The sequence below is a fragment of the Amphiura filiformis genome, chromosome 3, assembly GCF_039555335.1.
Source record: "Amphiura filiformis chromosome 3, Afil_fr2py, whole genome shotgun sequence".
Classification (NCBI taxonomy): domain Eukaryota; kingdom Metazoa; phylum Echinodermata; class Ophiuroidea; order Amphilepidida; family Amphiuridae; genus Amphiura; species Amphiura filiformis.
Genome location: NC_092630.1, coordinates 9,084,944 through 9,103,546, shown reverse-complemented (window position 1 = coordinate 9,103,546; position 18,603 = coordinate 9,084,944). Strand labels below are relative to the sequence as shown.

Genomic DNA, 18,603 nt, shown 5'->3' with positions numbered 1-18,603 from the left:
TCATGAACAACGGTAGTAGTCGTCACACTAAGATATATATATCGCCATTATGATTAACTGTGGAAAGAAACTGAACAAAAAGGTGTTGTTCAACGATGTTTTAATATAAAATAATAATTCACTGACGTTTCGTACAAAAGTACTTTATCAAAGTGATGAAATAGAGAATGTCTGCGAGCGCGGAAAACAAAAATGAGAAACGCGATGTTAAAAGGTGCGTACTAGAAATGGCGCAACACGCAAATTAAAGCAGCGCGAGCGTAAGCGGTCGCAGACAAACTCTAGTTAACTGTGGTTGCTTTTGGTGTGCATGGCTCAAAGAACATAAAAGAAAGTAACATGCAAATTTTGGTTTGGTCATTTAATTCTTGTGCAAGACACATTACAACTATAAGGATATCTTACATCTTACCTATTTTATAAGCTAGCTCTTTCCAATCATTTACCATCTGATTATTAAGCCTTTCCAGAACCTTATTTACACGAGCAGGAAGTTTTCTGAAGAGCGTATTTACAGTAATTGATGGATCTGATTTGGATTGCCGAATGTGAGGCTTAGGTTTTTGCTCCTCTAATGTAACATTAGCAGCGGATCCTGAAAAATTTGGGAGCAGGAGAGAGAAGCATTAGATCGTATCTCTTAATTCAAACCCTAAAAGCTAACGTTATTCTGAATAATACAACTCTTGGAGTGATGCCAATTATTCAAAAGTCTTGCCGCAAGATCAAAACTATTTTGATGAGCTAATTTTTGGTAGATTGCTTTTTTGCTTCAAGTCCTTAGGCGTCCTTAGTGACTGAAAATTACAAGCAGACTTCGCCGCGGTTTCTAAAAATTCCTGTTATTTTTGTTTCAGTAATTTTTCAAAATTATTATAGTAGGTTTGTAATGAGGTTTGTGTTGCAAGTTATGCACACAAAATGTAAAAAAGAAATGTCCAATTCAATACAATGTCACTTCAATCATGATGCCTAAAAGTTTGATTTCCTAATAATGGGATATAGTTCTTCAACCATAGTTATTTTCTTAAAAGACATTCAAAGTTTGTCCCTTTTGAAAAGTAATGAATCTCAAATAGCAGTGACATTTAGGGGAAGCTGATCTGTGTTGCATACTGTTTGTGTACATATTCAGATTTAATTTAATTACAAACCCGTCAATGCTTTCGTCCTACACAGAAAATAAAAGTCTGAGTCCAGTATATGATACTACCCCCGACTACATGTATATGGGTCCTATATGTAGTTTAGGCTTTTTATTTATCGCAAAATGGTATGTTAGAGAAAAAGTAAGGACGAAGTCTTGGTCAAGGCTTTTCTAACATGGAAACACACATAATTATATATTTTGCATAGTGGCAAATAGTAATGAATATTAATACAGACAGCCCTTCGTTTAGACACTAGCTTGTGACCCAGCCGTGTATATATCGCCTGTGTCGGTGGGTGAGCACAGTAGATGTCATTATTTTAACGGAACAACTAGGCGAATGTGAGTATGATATGATATTTTTCTTGAATTGCAACATGAAAGATGTCTAGTTTCACTTTTAAATATGTTAATTGTGAAGCCCCTTTCGTATGACATGCGTACGGGGCAGGGGCGCTAATTAACTCAAATACGGGTACTCTTTACCTGTGACATTACTCGCTTCATCACATTCATAAGCATATCGCTCAGTCTGAGTCCGTCTGATTTCCCTCTGACCCCGTCTACTATGAAAATGCACTGGACCAAAGACATTTTGGTTACCATGGTTACCTTCTTGAACCAGATCAAAGGCGCCGTCAAATCGTGTAAGTTGTTCATCTTTTGTATGAAATTGAACCTCACACCTAGATCCAACACCTCCAAATTGAATATGGTCGAACGGAATGTTGCCTTCCATGGTTAAATCCGGAATCCATCTTTCTGCTTGGGAAATATATCTAACCCTTACCGTTAAATCATGTCCGCTATTGCACAAAAGGAACGTCGATGGAGTAGCACATTTGAAACTTTCAGCTTCATTTTCCTCATCTTGGACAAGCTTCTTACTTGCTTCATCACTGTGTTTTAACGCATATACTTTGAGAAGCGCAGTATCAGTGATGTCCGCAGGGTGCAAGTATGCTCTGATATCAAGCGCTAGTTTCGGGTTAGTTAACCATTTCACGAGAGATGCAAAAGGTGCCGTTAAGACATCATAAAGAGTAAAATGCTCCACTCTGAATTTGACTTTTCTCCCTTCAACTACAACTTTCGTTTCTCCTGCAAAGGTGTTGTCTGTTCCATCGTATATAACTTCCCAACTTGATCTTTCTTGGCTTCCCCTCTTCTTACGCCACACCTGAAGAGAACGTGTCGTAAGATCAAGGCAAGAATGTGGTACTGAGATTGTGACTGGCTTGAGAAATCTGAGCCCATCTGGTTGGCAGGAAATGACAGGGCCTATTGCAAACTGACCTTTCTTTAAAGGGGATGCGGTTGTAATAAATCTACTGTAAGGGAAATGCGCGTATTTTCTGTTAAGGCATCTTCTGGAACTTTCAATTCTACGTTCAACTCCGGCAACGCTACAATTCCACCCCGATGGTCGATAAAACTCGTTGACATGAATCTTGTTTTCTCTGTTGATGATGCCGCCCCTTCTTCTGCACTTGGAGATGAGCGGCATAGCTTGCTGCTGATAGAAACGGGCTGGGTATTACGTGCATTTACTTCTAATGAAGCCTTCGAGGATTCTGTGGCTATTTTACGACCTTTAGCAACAGATTTTGTTTCCTCTGTTTCGAGCTGTTTATTTTTTCGTTGTATTGCAGGAGAAGATGAAAATTCTGCAGTAGAACCTACAGGTAAATCATACATAGAGAATTTAGATTTAGGATATGTACAGTCCAACAGTTATCAAGATACATAATCAGATATACCCATGCAAAATCAAACACAATACATAGTTTAGAACACTAGATAAACCTGTACTTTAACAGTAGCATCATAACTCTCATTGCTTGAATCACCATCTACAATCTTTAACTACATCTTTTAATTCCGCACTCTTACCAATGTTCCTACTATCTGAAGATGGTATAGAAATGCTGTCTTCTGGTTCAGCTTTTCTTGCTTCTAATATGTCACTAATATTCTCTAAAGCACCGGCTGCATTCGAATTTTCAGTTTGCGTGTCAATTGCAGACTCAAACTTATTCACGTTTCTCGCAGAAAGAAACGGATGAGTCCTGGCGTCCGCTAGGCCCACGGCCTATTAAATAAATATTGGTAAAATAACAAAAACCTATTTCACAATGTAACATCATGGTCATACAACACAGAAGGAAAAGTGACAATGTCAACAACAACTACTACAACAAAAAACACTCAGGCTTTGGTTACTATGCCAGACGCAACGTGGTTACATGAGCTGTATGAGCATCATGATAAAGAACTTCTCAATTAAAATCTCAACTGTAACACATGCCTAAGCGAAACATATTTACCAAAATATTTCATACCTTAGAGACACAGATTTAACCACAATATTTCATAACAAATCACATCATAATTATGTCAAGACACACCTTTTGGGACATACTGCAAAGATGATTTGAATTAGTTTATTTTGGTAGAGCTACAATGTAAACAAACCTTATTTACGTGCTGCTGGAAGGTAAGCCACCTCTACACTGAGTATTATAGAACCCATAAAATACCTGACACGGCTTTTAAAAAAAGCACTGTGTTTCATGCAGGATGCATATGTAAGGAGCAATTTTACGCATTTCGATATGTTTCTTTATGAATCTAATTACATTATTAATTATTACACCCACAAACCACCAGCATGTTCTTGCATCTTGGCTTTTGTTACACATACAGGACAGAATGCTATCCTCATGTGAACAGTTGGTTATTGATCAGAAGAAAACAGGGGAAGAAAATGCAAACCACAGGTAAGTTATGACTAACTTACTGGAGTCCAACTGATGTTAAGCTGATCTTGTAAATCAGTAACGATGTCCATTCTTCCCATGTCATATAGATGCTCCAATAAAACTTGTAGTGTTACCTCCTCATTCTGTTGCCAGATATTGCATACTTCTTGAGTTGGGTTTGGTGTATTTGCTATTCGCGTCATCTCTTCTATTGTTAGATCTGGTTCTGTAAAATTGGATACCATATAAGACACCTTGACCGACTTATTATAATTTACACATGATAGTACGAGTATATTTGACCAGTTTCACACAAGAACCGTGCTTAAACTGTTTTTGTGATTCGTTGAAATCGTTATCACCAGCAGCGGCGCTACGAGTGGGAGTGGGCATTGGGTAATCGTTTTGATTTTTGCCCTCTTCGACACTCACTTTGCCCCAGTGAGCAACGGTGGTACAATGTTGTTACGCTTAAACATATCGTCGTCATGACTCGCTGTGATTGTTTTGGTGGACATGACACATTACCAGTCTGGTCATTCTTCCTAGGGAAATATTTGTCGCGATTGTTAAGAAAACGGCATCTAAATAGGATTTTATATTTAGCATTAACATTCATTCAACATAATGAAAAGCTCTTGTGACATTTTTATCTTAGTACAAATTAGTATATTTATTTTACCTATACTGCTAGCTAGCTCTTTCCAATTATTTTCCATCGGAATATTAAGTCTTTCTAAAACCTTATTCACACGAGCAGGAAGTTTTCTGAAGAGCGTATTCGTATAAATCGGTTGAGCTGATCTGGAATGCCGAGTGTGCAGTTCTTTTGGCTCCTCTAATGTAACACTTACTCTAGCAGCTGATCCTGAAAATTTTGAACAAGCGAGAAGAGCAAATAAATTTCGAAATGTAAATGCATGGTTGCAGGTTGTTAGCAAGTCAGAACACCTCATGAATAGTGCCCGTCACTAAACCGTAATCCAAACTATTACTATATAATTATCTTAATTCTAACCTTAAAACCCCCAAATCCTAAAAGGCAATTGAAGACAATTACTTTGCTGTGTTCAGCACTGTTTAGAGTATGAATAGCATTTTTTGGATGTTTATTTCAAATTTCATTCCTTATTATTTACTTTCTTGTTTGAGATGTGGTCAATGTGGTCATAACTGAAAATATTAATTACGTAACATGTTGAACCACGTGCCACATGTTTGAGGAAAACCAAGCATGGAATATTGCGCATTACCTTGTTTTGAGGTAGTACATGTCATTCCTCCTTGAAACCATGCCTGGTAGATACCCGTCTCGACACGTACATATTTCTCACGACATATGATCGTCGGTTTACTGAGAATTTGTTTTAGTGGAAGTAAATGTGATAGAGAAGGTACCGTATTACAAGGACATGCTATTGTAAACTCGTACTTCATCCCATGAATCCAAGTCTTGGTCAGTTCTTTGAGAGCATTCTCAAGAAAGTTTGTCACCTGAAGCAAAACACAAAGCTCTTTATGATATGACCGAAACATCATTCTTTTGTTAAAACATAACTAAGTTGAGTGAAAAGTCAAATTAGGAAGTACTCAGATTGTGTTGGTAGCTTATAGCAAGGAATTCGGAGAAGTTATTTGTACATAATATATATCAGCAAGATTGACTGAAAAATTAAAAATATTACCATATAAACCTATTATAGTATGTGTACGACGTGGCGTATTTGCGCACAACATTATATCATTATATATTCAGTTATCCACCATCAATTTATACCATTATTTGCATGATTTTGGGGCGCCCGCTACGGTGGGCCCCTTATTTGGCTTGACTTTGCAAAAAGGTTCTAATTTCGGTCTTGCTAGATTTACTACGTAACTGTTTTGCTTAAAAGTATGCCCAGCTTAGAAATAAAAACTTGCTTGGTTTTGATTTTTTATTGTTTACTAATATGCACGGGATGAAATCTTGTGCGTCTAGGCCCGTTATCCTTTGTTTAAAATAAAAAATTAATAATGGACTCATAAAAACACCGACGCTTTTCAAGAGATAGCGCTATTACGATCGCAGGGTATGATCCAGGGATGGATGGTCTCTTATCCCTGGAAAATCTAGCGCGGTAGTTGCAATTGACATTTGTTGTGTTATTTAAAACATTTACCTTTAAAAAATCCTTGAAATCCCGCGCGTATAGGCTTTTCATCTTTGTTTGAAATACAATACAACACCCGATACACCGTGACTTTTGTGTCGCTTTAACATAAAAACAAGTTCAAATGCTCCTAAAACCTGTTAATTCCGCGGCGACTTTCCGCTATGAATCAATAACCAGGCATGCAATATTGTCAGGTATTACAAGCGACAGTTATATCATATGTCCACTTGGAAAACAATGAAGAATTAAATATGCAAACCTATATTCTAAATAAAATATTTCTGCTCCAAGAACCCCCACAACATGATTTCAAAGCAAGCTCAATGGATATAGGGTTAGGAATGTGCAATACTGGGTGAGAGCAAAATATTAAAAAAAAATATGGGGTCATTGCAAGGGTGAGAGCATGATTTGTGGCATTGTGAGAGCAAAATGTACAAAATATGGGGTCATTGGGCGAGAGAGGGACCGTTTGGATCTAAATGGGGGGGGGGTTAGGTGAGAATATGATTTTTTTTAATGGGGTCTTTGTGTGAGAGCCTAAAGAAGCCTCGAAAATTGAATTCCTAGTTCTAAATGGCTTCAAATGGCAATTAACAAAATTCGTGATAGAAAATGGATGGAAATATATGGGTCAATGTCTTTGAGTGACAGATCTAAAGGAAAAATATGGGAACATTGGGGTGACAGAGCATGTGCTGGTAATGGAGTCTTTGGGTGACAGCGAAGGTGAAAAAGGGGGTCTTAACAGCCCTACATACGCGTCCTCATTTCAGCACATCACATTAAAGCTCCCATTGGGCGCCCCATTCCTTTTTTAAAGGAATTTTTATCTTCTTGCACTCACGGCAGAGCATGTCTTGGGATCTGGTGGAGCATCACTGCTTGTTGTTGTACCATCCAGAGTTTTGCTAACTGTCACCTGAAATGTAACATGGGATTGATAAGTAAAAAACATTGATCAATGGATATATAAATTTGATCATGATAGCTCAGATATATTTTTCCTTCATAACACAGTTTCAGTAATTCCCTTCCGCAAAAAGAAATTCAAGAAGACACCATTTCCGAATAAAAACTCTTAGTTACATTATTAAAATGTCAAAAGCTGACCAATACTTTTAAAATGCATCAAACTCTTTCCTACTTTTAAAAGGACATAGTCCTTAAATACCGCCAGCTCTAGGGACTGAATCTATATAGGACCTCATGGAATGCATCCGAGGCGTGAACCCTAACCACATCACATTTGCATGTTTTCTTGTGTTTACGATATTGTTCACTGAAAGTTTTAACATCCTATGTCACAAACAGAGGATTTATATTTAATTAACTTACTCTGATACAAATTGGTTTTGTAGTTTGCATCTTTAGTTCGACAATATGATCATCATGAAGATAAAACTGGCCATAGCGGTAGAACAATTTTGGTTTTCCTTCGTTCTGTGACCAACGGGCAGCCCGCACTAGTAGACGATGAAAGAATCCATCTGTTTATAGGAATAAAAACCAAAAATGACATAAAATCGCTGATCACTATAGTACAAGTGGCAACATCAAGAATAATAATTTTGGGGTGGATCCCTGTTCAATCATGGGTCAACATGGTAGGAGCCTGTGCTCTGGTCGTCTTTTGTTCACTTATGTTATTTCATTTTACTATTTGGACACCTGATACTTAATTTGCTTAATATTTTGTATTGCATGAGAATAAGTGGATAACAAATTAACATCTATCTCAAATTAATACAATCCCAAGTCCTGCAACTCTTACATGCCTTTTCCTTTTTCACACCCGGTGGAACCTGCGTAGTGGGCCTTCGTCAGTGTGAAGTAACGCATAATAGCCGCGCTGCGATTTTCATATGACTTCTAAAGTGTAATGATGAAGTTGAGTCTTGACTCAATAACTCAAGACAGATCATCACAAACTTGCTTACCCGGCAGGAACCCCTTGAAGTCTATGTAGAATGTGATGTCACTTCTTCCTGTTAGTTCCAGATGCATCTTCTCACCAGGAAAGGGTTTTAAACAAGCTGGTACATAATAAGCATCGGCAACTTCACCCTGAAAAAGAAAAGGGGTTTTAGCAATATTGTTTGCTTCCCCCACCTAACGAAAAGGCGGAATATAAGCTATAGAAGCAAGCCAAATAAGGGGAATAAAATAACATGCAAATAGCTTGACTGACCTCGGCACCACGTGGACACAGCAGATCAAACATCTCCATGAGAGCTATGAGAGCTTTCTTCTGAGGTAAGAGATCACTCCACACGTGATTAATAAGAGCATCTTTCAAGACACCTTTTTTCTCCAATTTTCGCCACATTTTCTTCATTGTGGGCTCCTGGAAGAAACAGAAAGAGTATACAAAATCATCAAGATTATTCACTACGATGCATTCTGGCAATATCTAACATTTAAAAAAAAAACCCGTAAAATATTATACTGAATGTTCATGAATGCAACGGTATAAAAAAAAAATCGGCGTCCCAGCAAGCATAAAATTTGTTGTGTGGCATCTATTGAATAACACATGACCTATGATTTTCAAAACAAATGACAAGAATACATAGGTAGGTTATATAGAAAACATTTCATAACTTCCAGACCTGTTTTCGAATTGGCAAGACCGTAATGATTTTCTTGAAGATATCAATGAGCCACTGCGGGTCCAAGATAACAATATTGTGTAGGTCGTTGTTGGTGTCATCCTTTCCTCCAAAGTAGATGATGGTGCCAAGATCATGGTAGAAAGTCAACATTGTGAATAGTGTGTCTGCTTCAATACCAAACCCTTTGCTCATATCTTGCACCTGTTACACACAAAAACATATTCTCTGAAATTTAATTTCTTAAGTTTGCCAACTGGGGGAATGACTAGAATGCAACAGTAGTTTAGGTGCTCCCACAAAACAGGAACCAGGTCACCAGGCATGAAATTGAGCTTGAAAAGGTGACAGTCATACTAATTTGTTCTTTGATAGTCACAAAGTAGGGGACAAACTGACATTTCAAATTAAAAAAATACCCGTTGAAATTGGGATTATTTAAACAGTCAAGTTATATTACTCCATATTCACCACTTTATAGTTAAGTACTCTTAAGTACTTAACTTACTTAAAAGTAATAACTATTGGTCTATTCTTACAAATACATGTAGCATTGAAAACTAAAATTGCGGTTTGCTATTAAGTAATCTGTCCCTTAAGGAGGTACTCCGCATTTTTTTTTATTTCTTAAAAAGTTTTCTTATTTCTTTAAAAAAAAGTGCTAAAATAATTGTTAGAATGAAACCCATTTTGTGCGTATAAGTACTTATACGAATTTTAACATTGTTGTGATGTTCCAGTTCAGAGCCAATTAATTACACTCATGCCTTTTTTACAGATGTTTCGATTTGATCACGATATTTATAAAAGTATCATTTTGTTCAACCAAAAAAAAGCACCATTGTTTCTCCACGTTTCTTTACGTTTGTAACTTTTTTTTTTGTTTAATCTTTTTTGGTAGATACACTTTCCAGGTTACACTTTATATCCCCTAAATACTAAATATCACAATATTTTTCACAAGTAATGTCTTTTGTGCCTAATTTACCTCTTTCAGTTCCATGAAGTGTTTGCCTTTCTTGATAGCCTCTGCTACAGACTTCTCAAATGTTAGCCACTTAAGTGGAATCTTCTCTCCCATGTATGGTTCTTCGCCAGCGACAGTCACTATGTCTTCCATTAGTGAGGATAGCTGAAAAGTTAAGCCAAATAAAAAATGTTTCAGTAAAATTGTTTTTAGTTATAGGCTATACACTTTGTTAACAATTACACGGTGAATAATAATTATACATCACTAGTTCTGCTTTTAGTTTATTTATTTAAAGTTGTCACATTTTTTGGAAGATAAATGCTTCTTGAAATCAAAACATTGATTGCTGCTTAATTAGCATACCTCTATATCTGCCTGGTTATTTGAGCTGTTCTCTACAGCATATAGTTGCACGACTACATGTTCCTTGTAAGGCTTATCAGAAATCATGTCACCGATGCTCTTGAACTTTTCCAATATCTATGTAAATAGGGGGAAATAGACATAGTTAGATAAATAATTTAAATGGTTATATTCTTTGCATGTGGCATGTGTCCAACCCCCACCCCACACACTATAGACACAACATCCTCCCACCCCACACACACAATATTTATAAAGACCGACAAATGAGGACCTATGATTTTCCAACCGAGGACCTGTAACTTGGTCATACCATATCTAAATGAGGACTTAATACACGTGAACCTCTGCGCCTTGAGTCTAGAATATGTAGTTTGCAATCATGGCAATAGGCTAGAGGAGGGGAATGAACAGCAGATGGCGTCTACAAATGCACACCCCACCCAACACAGATTATGCCGCAATATGGTCTCCTTTTATGACTTCATTGTCCTCATACAATCCTGGGCGTACAATAATTATGATAAAATACATTTTGCACTTACCGATCTTTTTCTTTCTTGTAAATCAGTGCTAATATGAGAGCTGTCTCTATGAGTTCCCACAATAAATATGGGTGGTGATAGCCGAAGTTTGTTTTCATCACGGGGCTGCTGGTTGGTTGAAGCGTATGCATAAATGGACTGCATCCAAAAATCCAAGAACTCTAGACCTGTTAACTCATGGTATCTTGACTCGATCTGGAAAAGAGTATATCTTGCATTAAACTGGAAACATTATCATTAAAGAATTTTAATAATGTCTTACCAGTAGGCTTCGACTATATTTATAAATATGTATTTATAAATACCTACGTGACAACCTCCGCGCTGCCATTACAGCTTATAAACGGTAAGTCTCGAAGTGATCTGCTACACAGCGGGCGGTCTTCCTGTACATTTGAATGCAAAGGCGGTAACCACACGAGACTACTGTGCAGGAAAGTTGTCTATTCTGTTAAACTTTGTGATTATATTGTAAACGTATCCATGTGTTATAATTTTGCTATTTAATTAATACCTAATTTTGATGATATTTATCTAAAGAGTTCCTATCCTTTTCTGTATAGTGGTCAATGGTATGAAGATTTTGCCACGCTTGCTGGTCTTGGTATGTCATGCCCATGGGTCACGTGCGTAAAAATACGTATTTATAAATATAGTCGAAGCATACTGCTTACGGTAACACAATTCAGTATCGAAGTTACGTAATGTTACTATGTCAACGGGATCACGCGCTAGAGTAATGAACCACGATCGAAATGATCACCACATAAAGTATATGGCACTCGAAGGCATACCAAAGTAGCGTGATCCGGTAACCAAGAGAATTACGTAACCACTTCGATGCTGAATATATATAAGGTGTTTTGGCAGTCATTGGATACATTGAATACGCTGAATAGGCCTCCAAATGTGTATGGTTTAAATTTGCAGTTTAAAATTACAGCCCAGTTTACTGAAAAGTAATTGGATAGAAATGATACTACTACTGCTGAGAACAATGAAAGTATCAACGCCACTGATGATGGAGACATTGATGAATGTTACGTCATGTTTTTGCTCTACTTACCTTGTCAATATTGCGAATCTGAACTTTGACTGGTTGACTGAGGTCAAGACTAAGATCAAATACCAGTATGTAGATGGCTCTGTGGTTTAAGAAAACCTAGGTGATGGAAAAATAGAAAGTCAAAAATATATCAATTAGCAAAGTACAAAATATAAAGACTGCGTAGATCCACAAGATGAACCTAATAAGGACGCAGCCTGAACAAAAAAACATATAAAAAGCATTAAAATTCTACATAAGCCACAGTCTGTTTGAGTTTGAGAATGATCCTTGGTCAAATTGGTTGTACTGATTCTAAACCTTTTAGGTGTACATTCATAAAGGGTATTGAAATTCCTCGAAAGGTCATAAGAGTAACAAGGGGGTCAAATTACAAAGTTTCAAAAACATTGTTCCAACGTTTTCTTCTCATCCAAAGGTTTCAGAAAAATATATGGATTGACCCCCTTGCGACGTAGTTTGGCAAATAGTTATTGTGCTATAAGGTCTCCTGTATCGGTCTGCTGTATCCTGTCTGCTGTGGCCAGGTCTAAAATGCAACTATACCTAACTATACCTCCTGTAAATCAAGTTGTTCTTAAATAAGTAGTTTTGTAGTTGTTATTGATATTTAATGCAACGCTTTCTGCATTTTCGTTGAGGTTAGCAAAACTAGAGAGGTAATGTAGGTTTAGTCATAACAAGGTTCAGAATTTGATCTTCCTTTATTGGATTCAGATTACGGAATTCGTCCATCTTCAACAAGTTAGAGTCAATCACAGGAATTTAAGAACATCAGTCGGTACCTTTCGGTGTTATAGTCGTGTAAAAGTAGAAATTCGAAAACAAATTAAAGTCGTCGGTGTGAGCTATTCCAACAATATATAGAGGCCTTGCATGTGACGTATCATCCCGTAAATATGGCGGACTACTCAAATGCATTCAACAAAAGCATGATTGCAATCTACCGTGACAGTTCGTCTCACACACATAACCCTGCACTACGATCAAATAGGTTGATGACAACATTTGATTGAATGGACTGCACTCCGCCATAACTACGGTGAAGGACACCGGTTCAAATCCTTTGTTTGGAGCAAATCGATAAAAGAATGCAGGGCCTCTATTGCTTTACCCAACTTTACACAACAATACATGGATTCGTGTAAGAAATGTAAAAAGATTATGTCAACATGTAACATTAAGTGTACCCCGATTAAAGTTGTTTGATTGGCGTAACATAAAAAAACCCAATTCACCTTTTCGGTAAATCCCATAAGCCTTTGCGAGTACACCTGAGAATTCACGCCGACTTGCAATGCGCAGTAACAATGTTCGATAAACGATGTGCGCATCGGCGCAGATCGGCGTGACGTCAAATGACGAAGTCTCAGGTGTACTCGCAAAGGCTTATGGGATTTACCGAAAAGGTGAATTAGGGTGGGTAAGTAACAAAAATTCACGTGTGAACACGTGTGAATTGTTTTCTTTTTTTTTGTTACTTTTTAAGCTGTATATTTCATTTGGTCAAATTACAAAGTTTCAAAAACATTGTTCCAACGTTTTCTTCTCATCCAAAGGTTTCAGAAAAATATATGGATTGACCCCCTTGCGACGTAGTTTGGCAAATAGTTATTGTGCTATAAGGTCTCCTGTATCGGTCTGCTGTATCCTGTCTGCTGTGGCCAGGTCTAAAATGCAACTATACCTAACTATACCTCCTGTAAATCAAGTTGTTCTTAAATAAGTAGTTTTGTAGTTGTTATTGATATTTAATGCAACGCTTTCTGCATTTTCGTTGAGGTTAGCAAAACTAGAGAGGGAATGTAGATTTAGTCATAACAAGGTTCAGAATTTGATCTTCCTTTATTGGATTCAGATTACGGAATTCGTCCATCTTCAACAAGTTAGAGTCAATCACAGGGAATTTAAGAACATCAGTCGGTACCTTTCGGTGTTATAGTCGTGTAAAAGTAGAAATTCGAAAACAAATTAAAGTCGTCGGTGTGAGCTATTCCAACAATATATAGAGGCCTTGCATGTGACGTATCATCCCGTAAATATGGCGGACTACTCAAATGCATTCAACAAAAGCATGATTGCAATCTACCGTGACAGTTCGTCTCACACACATAACCCTGCACTACGATCAAATAGGTTGATGACAACATTTGATTGAATGGACTGCACTCCGCCATAACTACGGTGAAGGACACCGGTTCAAATCCTTTGTTTGGAGCAAATCGATAAAAGAATGCAGGGCCTCTATTGCTTTACCCAACTTTACACAACAATACATGGATTCGTGTAAGAAATGTAAAAAGATTATGTCAACATGTAACATTAAGTGTACCCCGATTAAAGTTGTTTGATTGGCGTAACATAAAAAAACCCAATTCACCTTTTCGGTAAATCCCATAAGCCTTTGCGAGTACACCTGAGAATTCACGCCGACTTGCAATGCGCAGTAACAATGTTCGATAAACGATGTGCGCATCGGCGCAGATCGGCGTGACGTCAAATGACGAAGTCTCAGGTGTACTCGCAAAGGCTTATGGGATTTACCGAAAAGGTGAATTAGGGTGGGTAAGTAACAAAAATTCACGTGTGAACACGTGTGAATTGTTTTCTTTTTTTTTGTTACTTTTTAAGCTGTATATTTCATTTGATAAAGGCGTTGGAACTTTTTTCTCTTTTCTCTTTAAATTTATTTACTTTTATTTATTTATTTATTATTTTTTGGCAAAAAATTTAGGGTCGGTCAGGTTACATCAATCAAACATTTTTTTTTTTTTTTTTTACCTGGTAATTCGGACCAGCAACATTAGCTGGTCACTTTGAGTCACATTGTTTTCTTATTTTTTACCTGATGTGTTGTATAGTAAGCATCCTGACCAGCAAAATCCCATATGTGGAATTCTGGGACCCCTTTGTGGTCTGTGGAATGGTCTTGGTTCTTTTGTAATCCCTGTGCTACTATCTTTGATATGGTTTCCGGAACTGGAAGGAAAGAAAGCAAAATATGCATAATTAAGAGTTTCCAGACATGTATTATACCGGCTGGGGGCACTTAAACACAAAAGACCATACGGGTTATGATCCTCTGGAAAGACACCCTTTTTTGGTGGTGGTGGGGGGGGGGTGGATTTCGCAGCTCCGAAAGACCCCTAAAAATGTGACCAAAACAAAGCTGTATCACTAAGGAGCGCCGTGTACTATATATATGCTCCCGTAGTAAAATAAGCCATGTGCCGTCACTGAAGACAACAATTGATTGTTGTTTGTTAAGCGCGCTTCAGACTCCGAGTATTGTACGTACAATATTGTATGTACAATATGTACGTTATTTAATCTATTGCCATTCTATTTCCAGTAATGTTTAAGTTCTAACGAATGTTTGATGACGAGAAATCGATAATATGTTACATACAATATCTAGCAGAAATATATTATCGATTTTACGTCATCAAACATTCGTTAGAACTTAAACATTACTGGAAATAGAATGGCAATAGATTAAATAACGTACATATTGTACATACAATATTGTACGTACAATAAAAAGTCTGTATACTGCTTTAGAGTTCTACAGATGCTCTTGTCTCCCAAATATCACTATTTATACAAGGGGACATCATCCGTAACCAATAAATTATTCACGTAAATCATATTTCATCACCAGGTACTGTGCGTACATACATGTGGTGTATATGTTATATCAAACTTAAGAAAAAACGGTAGATGCAATAAATCTTTATATACGTTTTTTCCCAGTTGAAATGAAGGGTTTTAGGATTAAGCAAAATTAAGGAATGATATTACTTGCTTAGGGGTGAAAATAATGGCAATGGGTGTTTAACGTGGGAATTATTACACTTGTTGTATTTTTGCACAATTTTCATGTCGACTTATTTAGACTCAATGGTAACATATGGTATCCCCTGTTAATGATAACTGCATACATTTACCCACATCTACCTCACAGGGTGAGAAGGAAGAAAGAGGATGCACAGGAGGAACATGAGGGGAGGAGCATGGTGATGATTAAGACGATAATATTTAATATACCTTCCATAATTTTCTCTGTCTGGTCTCCATCAGGAAACTTTTCAGTAGTTGATGTGACATGCTCTAAAGTTTTCTCATTTGCTAGCACTTCATTGCCAACTCTATCCTTTGATGCTTCACTTTGCTTCGACTTGCTTTCCTCTTGTTTGGTAAAAAGTTGGGTTTTTAGAGAGGGAGAGAGGGAGAGAGAAAACGAAAAATGTTAAAATATACAGGTTGATTGCGGTATCTTCCATTAACAGTAAAAAAGTGACCTAAGAAGGCATGCATTGTTTTGCAGAGAGAAGAAGAAAAGAATAACTATGATGCCAGCCTCCACATTGATACACACATTTTACGCCATCAAAACTAAAAGTTTATCATCAGAAAAATTTATTTTCAGATATTTCTTACCTTTGGTGCAATTATTCAATGTTTTACATAGACCTACACTCTTTCTCATGCATACCTGCTAAAGATGTGTTTGTCTGGTCACTATCAGGACATTCCTGTTTTTGAGTATTTTCATCAGTATCAACGTCAGTACGGTGCTTCGATTTCTCTGATATATCGAGTCTGTCCTCCCTTCTTCTAAGATCCTGTACCATCAAGGCAGACACTGCATCATTATGTTGGTTTTCCACATGTTTGGCAAGATCTATCAATCAAGCACATAATAAAAATTATGGAGTGCGAATTCCATTTCAAAAGACAAATCCCGAGCAGAGGCGTTTTGACGAGATAAGATAAGAAAAAATTCACAGAACGATTTTGATTACACGTTGGCCTACCAGTTTGTATTTTAACGAGATGTGTACATGACAACATTGGAATTTACGGAACTTTGCAATTGGAGGAGTCAAAGGAGGCTTAAAGGCATTCCTACAATGCGCTATGATTGGGAAATTTGATCAATATAACCTAATTTTAAAGGCAAAGTCCCCATTGCCACATACACAAAATGGTAATTTTAAAACTGCAGCCAACAAGCTAATATTTGAGACTTATGACTGATATTTGATTTTCTTACAGGAAACATTCATATTGTCCCACTGCATTAATTTTATTTATAAGTCTCAATGTTTTGAATTTTAAATAATAGGATGAAAACACCAGATATTTGCACACAATCCCAATGCAAGGTATGGTCACTGTACCACATGTGTACAAAAGCCAGACATACCAAGGTCAGAAATCCCATTGGGTTATGGGAATGTCTTTAAACACCCTCTGTGGAGGAGTAATGAAGCAAATGCATAACAGGGGTAATCAGACAGCAGTGGAAAAGCATGGTGGTTGCACCGTTTTATACTCCTTTTCCCCTTTCCTTTCCTCACACACGGCTGTGTCCTTTTTCTTACAGAAGTTTCTTCTTTTTCTTCTTTCTGCCGACTTTTGCTCTAGCACTAACATGCTTACACCCATTTCAACTCAAAACCATCACTGACCATGACCATACATGTCACATGAAAGTCGTGAAACTCAAAATGATACTTATCCCACAAATTACGTAGGATAGTGATACTACTTACTGTTAACCGGTGTCTATAAATTATACACAGATTTGGGGTCAAATGGAGTCACTTCCAGTGTGTACCTTACCTATGAAAAACATAGCGAAGTGACTGCATATTTACACATTAATGTTACCTAGTGTACCGGGTGTCCCAAAAAAAGGTTACATGTAGATTTTTTTAAATAACCAAATGTTAACAAATATAATTGTCCTTTATCAATTGTTGTACAATATTTTGATGATAAGTCATTCTTGATTCTTGCTTTTACGATACGGAGTTGAAATTTAGCAGGCAATAACAAGACGGATAAATAAATAATACCTGAACAATTGGCAGTGCTTTGTTGTACCATCGCAAAATGCTGTTCATTTTCTACATGTAACCTTTTTATGGGACACCTTGTATTATGTGGTCTAAGGTCATTAAGGGGTCACTTTCGGTATAAAATGATACACCTTCTATGAAATGGTATTTCTCCCAATAATTACGTAGGGCAGTGACGCTACTTTCACATACATTGCTATAACCCAGTGTCTATGAATTATACTTAGATCTGGGGTCAAAGGTCATTAGGGGTCACGTCAAATACCTTCAAAAATATACTAGATAGAAAAAACAGCGCAGTAACGGTATATTCAAACATGACTTGATATTACCCAGTATGTGATACTTTTAATTGATGAGGGTAACAGGTCATTAAAGGTGTAAAACCAAATACCGTCAAACAATGTGATAAGCCAGGAAATCATAACAGAATGACGGTATGTTCATACGTGAATCGTTGAATACCTAGTGCATATGTGGCATTTATTAGATGTCAAGGGTCATTAAGGGTCCGAAACAAAATACATTCAAAATGTCTCCAGTACAACAAATAAAATAGCAGAGTGACGCCACCTTTACACATGCATCAAATTTAAACAGTGGTTATTGGATGTTCACAGATTTGGGTTCAAAGGTCATCAAGGCGTCACTTCCGGTCCGATACAAAATTCCTTCAAAATGCCTCCTCTGGCACAGATAACAAAGTAGAGCGGATGCCATGCACATACATGCATTTCGCAGCTACGCATTTACTACTTGCACTGCCCTTACCCTTACCCATACCATTGTAGACCCTAACCCTACCAACTCCTACCCCAACCCTCCCCACACTACTCCTTTCCTAAACTCACTCTAACCCACCAATCAAACGTCAATCAAAATATAAATGTGCCCAAAATCTGTATACGATTACCACCCCCGTGACCCATTGGACCCCTTTGCGCACATTTACATTCAATTTGTTAATGTTCACCTGACACATACACGATAAAGTCAAAATCAACTATAAGGTGGAAACCATCAGACTGACTGCAACTCTTATCCAACTAGTCCTCAACTACATTCCTACTATATACTACCAACCCCTCCCCCTTATCCACAACACCCCTACT

The 18,603-nt window shown here is 37.3% G+C and overlaps 1 protein-coding gene across 1 annotated transcript in view; it reads right to left on the bottom strand.

Annotated features, from left to right (window-relative positions):
* Window positions 1–2,351: 2,351 nt before the first annotated feature.
* LOC140147971 (uncharacterized) overlaps window positions 2,352–18,603 on the bottom strand; it is a 71,484-nt gene continuing 55,232 nt past the window's right edge. Inside the window, exons 16-32 of the mRNA XM_072169787.1 lie at window positions 16,120–16,308; window positions 15,672–15,812; window positions 14,470–14,603; window positions 11,625–11,720; window positions 10,559–10,753; window positions 10,014–10,130; window positions 9,669–9,812; window positions 8,681–8,884; window positions 8,260–8,415; window positions 8,009–8,135; window positions 7,407–7,558; window positions 6,916–6,990; window positions 5,166–5,406; window positions 4,595–4,780; window positions 3,951–4,138; window positions 3,044–3,242; window positions 2,352–2,829 (exon numbers count right to left, since the gene is read on the bottom strand). Coding sequence (XP_072025888.1) covers window positions 2,453–2,829; window positions 3,044–3,242; window positions 3,951–4,138; window positions 4,595–4,780; window positions 5,166–5,406; window positions 6,916–6,990; window positions 7,407–7,558; window positions 8,009–8,135; window positions 8,260–8,415; window positions 8,681–8,884; window positions 9,669–9,812; window positions 10,014–10,130; window positions 10,559–10,753; window positions 11,625–11,720; window positions 14,470–14,603; window positions 15,672–15,812; window positions 16,120–16,308 — 2,921 coding nt within the window. The 3' untranslated portion in view covers window positions 2,352–2,452. The remainder of the gene's footprint in view (window positions 2,830–3,043; window positions 3,243–3,950; window positions 4,139–4,594; window positions 4,781–5,165; window positions 5,407–6,915; window positions 6,991–7,406; window positions 7,559–8,008; window positions 8,136–8,259; window positions 8,416–8,680; window positions 8,885–9,668; window positions 9,813–10,013; window positions 10,131–10,558; window positions 10,754–11,624; window positions 11,721–14,469; window positions 14,604–15,671; window positions 15,813–16,119; window positions 16,309–18,603) is intronic.